Source organism: Excalfactoria chinensis, unplaced genomic scaffold (genome assembly GCF_039878825.1).
Source record: "Excalfactoria chinensis isolate bCotChi1 unplaced genomic scaffold, bCotChi1.hap2 Scaffold_85, whole genome shotgun sequence".
NCBI classification, from domain to species: domain Eukaryota; kingdom Metazoa; phylum Chordata; class Aves; order Galliformes; family Phasianidae; genus Excalfactoria; species Excalfactoria chinensis.
The window spans coordinates 366,603-374,742 of NW_027315717.1; the positions used below are offsets into that span (position 1 = coordinate 366,603).

Consider the following 8,140-nt stretch of genomic DNA (forward strand, 5'->3'; position numbering starts at 1 on the left):
TCTGGAGTTCAAGGCATTGCAAAGCTATGGCACATGTACGTTCTTTCACTGATGACACCTTAATTTGCTCTGGGCTCTCATTTCAATTGCAACTAAATAACTCTGGGGTCATGCCCATTGACAGGAAGCTGGCAAATGTTGTCTCCTTGTAAGGAAGAGCAAGAATGATGACATGGGCAATTATGGACCTGTCAGTCTCACTCCAGTGCCTGGTAAAATTATGGAGGCAATGGTGGTGGGAGTTATGGAAAAACAGCTGAAAGACAATTCTGTCATTGGTCGCAGCCAACACAAGTTCCTGAGGGGACGGTCCTGTTTAACTTCAGGTCCTTTTATGACACGGTTATCCATTTAGCTGACCAAGGTAAGCCAGTTGAAAATGGATGAAATCCTTGAGGAATTCAGTAGAGCTTTTGATACTATTTCTCACAGCATCCTTCTAGACAGAATGTCCTGCATGCTGCTAGACAGAAACAGAACGTAGTGAGTGAGCAGTTGGCCAACAGGTCCGGCCCAAAAGTTTACAGTCAATGGGATCCATCGGGCAGGTAGATGGTCACTATCTGGGTTCCCCAGGGCTCCATTTTAGGGCCTCTTCTCTTTCATGTTTTTGCAGATGACCTGCATGCAGGACTTGGAGTTGTTCTGAGCAAATTTGCTGATTGGAGGTGCTGTTGCGTCCAGTGAGGGTGGAGAGGACTTGCAGAGAGATGTGGACAAGTCAGAGAAGTGGGTACCAGTTGGTCCTAAGCACCAAGTGCATAAAGCATAACAAGAACAAGTGCCTGATTGTGCACCTGGGTAGGAGCAACCCTGGACATACACACTGACTGGATATGGGACACTAGAGTGTCTGACTGAAAAGATTGGAGGTCATGGTCAGCATCAAATTGAACGTGAGTCAGTGGTGTGCCCAGGCAGCCAGGAGAGCCAGTGGTCCATTGGAGTGCATCAAGCAAGGTATTGCCAGCTGGGTGAGGGAAAGGATTGTCCCTGTCTGCTCTGCATTGCTACAGCCACATCTGGAGCACTGGGTGCACTTCTGGGCAATGCAGAACATAAAGGACATCAAACTATGGGAGGGTGTGCAAAGGTGGGCACTGGAACTGACAGATCCGAAGTTCACAGTTTCACTGGGATTGACTGCTTGTTCAGACTGGGCCATTCTCACATCCCACAGCCTGCAAGGACACACAGGGCACACGTGGGACATGCACTTCATAGCATCCTTGCACGCCATGCAGAGTCTGGGATCTTCTGTCCCCATGTCTTTCTTTTAACATCATACAGACCTCCATTCCACTACCCCAGGAAGGATCCTTAGTCAGCATGAGGTTCTCCCTGCCAAGTGTCTGGGGATCAGGGCTTGGCCTGTCTGCTTCATAAGAAAAAGCAGGGGTTTCTCAGCATCAGAGCCACCATGCCAGTGCCTTTGCCTGCCTGTAGTCATGGCTTCCAATTTTCTGCTCTAACAAGTCCCTGGGGAAGCTTGCTTGTTAGTGTCCCTCAGTGGGCCCATTAATACTCCAAGAAAGTTCACTGTTACTTCTGCCTTTGTCTTGTTGAGCACTCTGTGCAGTCTTCTCTCTGCACTGGAGGTTGACGGACTCGGCTTCAAGTGCCGCCTGGGGCCCATTATCACCTGAAGAGCCTCCTGAGCCTTGTGCCTTCCTGACATCATCTTAAGGTATTCAGAACCTGTACAGCAAAATAGAGAGCAATACGGAGAGAGCTTAAAGTGGCCGAAGCCAGCAGTAGTTTATTGTTTATTTATTTATATTTGAGTTTAAACAAGTCATTAAAGCAGCACTGTGCAACTGGTATCAATCCGGAATGTTCCCAATGAGTTCTATTCTGTTACTATGTGGGCAAATGTCCTCCTCAACCTCCCCACCCTATTTCTACTCACATTGGCCCCATGGGACTTGCATCACTTTTTTTCACATCAATCTTCTCCTCTGCATTCACCCGCTCAGTGTTAAAATTCATATGCACCAGCTCCAACTAGCTTTTCACAGAGAACCAGAAACACATGGTCCATGAAAGAATTCCTTTTGTTTTTGGCCACCAAACAGCAGGAAAAGTGTTGCAATTGAATGAACAGGAAAACACAGTGATCAACTGCATGCCATGTCCATTTCGCTTCTGTTGAGGTTTGTCTTTCACTGGGAAAATTTGTACAAGAAATGAGTTAGACACAGTCATGATGCTGTTGACTTTCAGGAGCTGTTGGCCATGAGGACCCAGGGATATCTCAGGGGAGAGGAGTGGGAAGGATGAAAGTGTCATCCTATTCTGTTGTGCTGGGCTCCTGGGACTCAGGGAGCTCATACAAATGGGCAGTGCTGCAGAGAGACAGCTGTGCCCAGGAGCAGCTCTTGTGCACAGCACAGCCTGCAGGTGACAGAAAGAGAGGAGAGAAAGTGAGAGAGCTTGCAGGATGTGAACGGTCAGAGCGGGCTGTGAGCTCAGTGCAGGAGCATTGCTCACAGATCACGACACGGTAAGTCTCACTGTAGACCATGTAGATGCTATTCCATAGAGGGTTAACAAAATGCAGGACATCCCATAGCAGAACTGGCTTCAGGCACTGCATGTTTCTTTGCAGGGGAAAAAGACTTGTGCTCCAGCTGAGGGTTTCCATGCTGCAGTATGAAAGCACAGCCTTGATGGCTGCGTGTCCCAGCACAGCTGCAGGCGGGTGCCCAGGGCTGTCCTGCAGAGCAGGGTCCCTGCTGTGCAGGGGGAGATGTGTGGGTGGAAGGAGTCCCCTGGCAGGGCTTCTGCTGCCACAGCTGCTGCCTGGGGCAGGGGGATCACAGCTCCACTGCACAGCTGAATGTTTCTGAGTGTATTTTGCCAGAAAAGAGTAAAGGCATGGATTTTCCATTTCCTGTTCTGAGGGAAGTCAGAAAGGACTGGGGCAAAAATCTAAAGGGGATGTCTAATTTAACATAGCTATGTAACACCCAAATATTTCTGCAGTCAGTTGGTGTTTTTGTGGACAGTCAGTGTTGGCGTGATAAACGCCATTTTGCCACGTTTCTTGATGAGTCACGGTGGTCTTTTGGCTCTGGCAGAGGTTTCGCAAGAAGCTGGGAAATTGGGGGTTTCCGAGTCACGGCAACATATGGTGCCTCATGCGAGGAACCCCTAAATTCCTAGGCATTTTTCTATTTTTACTTCTATTCTTTCTTCTTCTTCATTACTTTATAGGGTGTGCAGAGGGGACGGCTGTGCACCCCTAAAAGCAGCTCGGGGGGACGACGAGGTGCTTTTAGCTTATCAGGTTCACCGGGGGGACGACGGGGGACCTGTTTCCTTTTCCTTCTTTCTCTTTCAGAGCAAGAATCCACTGCGTGGCGAGCGGGGGCGTGGCGAGCGGGGCGCTGTTCCGCGGTATGAAACCTGAGTGAGTAACTGGAGCGGGGATCATGGAGCAGAGTATAAAGGCAGTGAGTCAATTGTGTAAGCTATATTGTGATAAGAAGGCACCTTCTAAAAAAGAAATTGCCGCTGTGCTTTCCTGTCTCGAGCAGGAGGGGGAACTTTCCTCCCCCAAAGATATTCTCGATTTTCGTAAATGGGATTCTCTTACTACTGCTTTGGCGCAGCATGTAATGAATGCTCGCAAGGCTGCCGAGCTTAAAACCTGGGGTTTAATTCTAAAAGCTCTTAAAGCGGCTAGGGAGGAAGGGAAATTTATTGAGGATGCGCGCATGCTACTTGGGTTTAGTCCGGATCGGGGTCGGGTCGGGCAGCCTGGGGAGGGAGACTCTGTTTCCAGGCACCCAGAAGATCGGCAACCCCAGCCAGCCGCCGCTCCGGCGGTGCCGGCTACACCCCCCCCCAATAAGGATAAGCCCCAAGATGGCGACTCCGAGCTGACCGCGCCCCTTCCTGACCGCGAAAAAGACGCTCCACCCCCATATCCGGCTACGCCTCGGCGATCATTGTATCCTTTGTTATCAGAGGCATGCGCAGAGAATCCAGCCTCGGAGGGCGGAGAACTCTGTGGTGACGCCGCCCCGGTGGGCGAGGAATGGGACCACGGCACCGCCCAAAGGGGCGGAGGGTTCCAGTGTGACACCGCCTTGGGAGGCGGGGAAGGTAGCCAAGACACTGCCCAGAGGGGCGGAGTAGGCCACTGTGACACTGCCCCGAAAGGTGGGGAGTGCAATCGTGGCGCCGCCCAGAGGGGTGGAGTATGTTGTGGTGAGACCGCCCCGGGAGGCGGGGGGTGCGGCAGCGCTGCCCCGAAAGGTGGGGAGTGCAATCGTGGCGCCGCCCAGAGAGGTGGAGTATGTTGCGGTGAGACCGCCCCGGGAGGCGGGGGGTGCGGCAGCGGTACAGCTCAGAAGAATGGAGAGTGCTGGTGTGAGACCCCGAGGGGGGGTGCAGCCGCAACATCGACTGGGGCGGCGGCGGCAGGCGTGTTGTCAATTTAGATAGTGGAGGGGATAGATGCGTCGTTGATTCAAACGGTGATGGGTTTGAGCGCACTCCCGATTCAAGCGGCGGGGGGGGGAGTCGCGGCACTTCCGATTTAAGCGGTGGGGGGGGGGAGTCGCGGCGGTGTCTCGGGTGATAGGAAGCGTATGTATAGCGCTATCCTGGGCAACGGTGGTTCAAGTGGCGTAGGTCCTGCTTTAAATGCTGACGATTATATGCATTGTCAAGTTACAGATTGGATGAAGATTAGAGAGTTAGCAGAAGATAAGGGTTTGTCGGGGACTTTGGAGGCGTATCCTGTGGTTGCGATGGGGAGGGGTCCGGTGTGGATTCCTCTTGATCCAAAAGGGGTTGCTCGCCTTATTGAGGCAGTTGAGAAAAAGGGGTTGAGATCGCCCCTAACCTTAAATGCACTGGAGGCTTTAACCGCAGCGGGCCCTATGCTTCCTTATGATATTGAGAATCTTATGCGTATGATTTTAAAATCAGTGCAGTATACACTATGGAAGGAGGAGTGGATGATTGAGCTTAAAAGAATTATGGCAATTGCAGAAAGGGACCCTTTTCACCCTTTGCATGGCTCAAGTGTACAGAGACTCAGTGGTTCCGCTGAAGGAATGAATAATCCTCATGCTCAAGTTATTATGCTGATCCCACCAGAATTGTTGGCAACTACGGATGCAGCATTGAAAGCATTCAGGAGATTTGCTCGCACTGCTGAGCCACCCACTCCTTGGTCAGATATAACTCAAGGTCCAGCAGAATCTTTTCAGGAGTTTGCTGACAGACTGATTAAGGCGGTAGAAGGATCAGAGTTACCTAAGGCTGTTCATGCTCCTGTTATTGTGGATTGTTTAAAGCAGAAAGCTCATGAAGATATTAAGACTTTGTTGCGTGCTGCTCCTGGTAAAATCACTACACCAGGGGAGATTATTAAATACGTATTGGACAAACAAAAGACAACTCCCTTATCGAACGAAGGGATTGCAGTTGCTGTTCAAGATGGTTTTATGAATGCTATGGCAACAATGTCGGTATTACCACAAGCAGCAAGGGTTGCAAAGGGTCCTTGTTTTCGATGTGGTCAATTTGGTCATCTTAAAGCCCAATGTAAGTTATTAGATGAAGAGGAAAAGGATAATGATCGAGGAGTGGTATGTCAACTGTGTGGTAAAAGTGGGCACCCTGCACTGCAATGTAAGAGTTTCAAAATTCAGCGGCAGGGAAACTCCAGAGGGAGGGTACCCCGGGCCCAGGGTCCCTCCCGTATTCCACAGAATGGGCCATTGGAGACTCCTGCATCAGCCTCACCCCCGAGGAAGACGGTACACCCAACGTGGCTTTAACTTTGGATTGCAGAGAACGCCCATTGGTAAAGGCTTATATCTCTTACGTAGATTTACCACCTAATTTCCCTGGCTGTTGTTGTGTCTCAATTATAGCACTTATTGATTCAGGAGCGGATGTTACTGTTATATCGGAAAAGGATTGGCCTGCTGAGTGGCCGGTGGGCTCCTCACAGATTATCAGAGGGGTTGGAGGAACCATCCCCACTGGAAGATCTCTTGGAGAGGTGGAAATAGTCATAGTCAATAGAGATGGTTCACTGGAGAGACCTGCTTCGCTTGTCCCGCTCATTGCCAAAGTGCCGGGAACTCTTTTGGGACGAGACTTCTTGAAAAGTGTGGGTGCACGTATTACAAATTTATAGTAAGGGCCACTGTCTGCCAATTATCCACTGTTCTTGCAATCCCATTGCAGTGGAAAACAGATGCGCGCCCTGTTTGGGTAGATCAGTGGCCCCTTCCTCATGAGAAACTTAAGGCGCTTAGGCAATTGGTTAATCAAGAACTGCAATTAGGTCATATAGAACCTTCTCTTAGTCAATGGAATACTCCAGTCTTTGTTATTAGAAAACATTCCGGTGCCTTCCGTCTATTGCATGATTTGCGTGCAGTAAATGCTCAACTTGTGCCTTTTGGAGCTGTACAACAGGGAGGACCAGTGCTGTCAGCAGTTCCTAAGGGATGGCCGTTGGTTGCCATAGATTTAAAAGATTGCTTTTTCTCCATTCCTCTTGCGGAAAGGGATCGGGAGGCGTTTGCATTCACAGTGCCTACTCCTAACAATCAAGGCCCTGTTGAAAGGTTCCAGTGGCGTGTCCTCCCACAAGGAATGGCATGTTCTCCCACCATTTGTCAATTAGTCGTTGGCAAGGTATTAGAGACCACCAGAAAAGACTTTCCTCAGTATACAATCCTGCATTATATGGATGACCTTTTACTGGCTGCTCCTACAGAACAAGAACTACAGAAACTCGAGTTGCAGGTAATAGACACTTTAACTTCTGCTGGATTTACCATCTCTGAACAAAAGTTGCAGAGGGGTCCCGGGGTGGAGTATCTAGGATATAAATTTGGCCCTGAGATGGTCCGTCCTGTGGGTTTAAATATCCAACCACGTATCAAGACATTATGGGATGTTCAAAGACTAGTGGGAGCCCTTCAATGGGTTCGAAGTGCTTTAGGGATACCTCCCCATCTAATGAAACCCTTCTATGACCAGCTGAAGGGATCAGATCCAAAAGAGCCCCGAGAAATTACTACTGAAATGACTACGGCGTGGCAAGAAATATTACAGCAATGTATGGAAGGTTCTCTAGTGAGATGGGACTCTTCTAAAGATATTGAAATAGCTATCTGCAGATGTGAAGCTGGAGCTGCTGCGGTATTAGGTCATTCCCTCAAAGCTAAGCCTCAGCCACTGTGGTGGTTGTTCTCTGTGCAGCCCACACGTGCTTTTACTTCATGGCTCGAAGTGTTAGCAATGCTACTCAGAAAATCTCGATTGCTCTCATTGCGAGTTCTAAAACGAGAGCCTGATGTTATTTACTTACAAGGTTCATTTCGTAATGTGCAACCACTTCCAGAAATCCTCCTCATAGTATTGCAAGACTTTGGGGGGTGAGTGATATACTCTGACACTTTACCCGTCTTTGATGTGGCTAAACCACTTGGTATCTCTCTGCGAGTTCGGGTGCAAACTTCTCCGCTTGAGGGGCCTACGTTGTTTACAGATGCATCCTCAGTCACCGGGCAAGGGGCAGTGGTTTGGCAAGATTCTGACAACAACTGGCAAACTGCTGTCTTCACGAACCGAGCGGTCAGCGTACAGATGCTTGAGGTAATGGCTGTAGCGACAGCAATGCGCTTATGGCGAAAAATACCTTGTAATATCGTCACTGATTCTGCTTTTGCAGCAAAACTGCTAGCTCGGATGGGGCAGGAGGGTCTTCCAAACACAGAGGTCGCTGGAATCTTGGAGGAGGCTCTAGCTTCTCGTACAGCTCCTGTTGCCGTCTTACATGTACGTAGCCATTCCGAAGTACCTGGTTTCTTTACCACAGGCAATGCGATAGCAGATAAAGTTGCCAGCACACATATTTTCACAGTTCAGGAAGCTCATGATATGCATTCCACCCTCCATATAGGTGCTCGTGCCTTAGCTAGGGTATGCTCCATCCCACTCTCTGTAGCACGTGATGTTGTCCGGTCATGCCCTCACTGTAATTCGGCACCTGTTATTGGGGCTGGGGTTAATCCTCGTGGCCTTAGCCCACTAGAAGTTTGGCAAACTGACTTTACTTGGGAGCCCCGTTTATCTCCCCGCAAATGGTTGGCTGTAACCG

The 8,140-nt window shown here is 49.7% G+C and overlaps 1 protein-coding gene across 1 annotated transcript; it reads left to right on the top strand.

Annotated features, from left to right (window-relative positions):
• Nucleotides 1-3,719: 3,719 nt before the first annotated feature.
• Nucleotides 3,720-6,773, top strand: LOC140265355 (uncharacterized). Its single transcript, XM_072361269.1, has 3 exons — nt 3,720-4,167; nt 4,687-5,718; nt 5,775-6,773. Exons 1-3 carry the CDS (start codon nt 3,720-3,722, stop codon nt 6,161-6,163), a joined length of 1,869 nt encoding a protein of 622 aa, XP_072217370.1. The 3' UTR covers nt 6,164-6,773.
• Nucleotides 6,774-8,140: the final 1,367 nt, after the last annotated feature.

Coding starts and splice junctions, on each gene's coding strand:
- LOC140265355 (XM_072361269.1), top strand. CDS start 3,720: ATGCTACTTGGGTTTAGTCCGGATCGGGGTCGGGTCGGGCAGCCTGGG. Junction 4,168..4,686: donor CTGTGACACTGCCCCGAAAG/GTGGGGAGTGCA, acceptor GTCAAGTTACAG/ATTGGATGAAGATTAGAGAG. Junction 5,719..5,774: donor CCGGGCCCAGGGTCCCTCCC/GTATTCCACAGA, acceptor CCCCCGAGGAAG/ACGGTACACCCAACGTGGCT.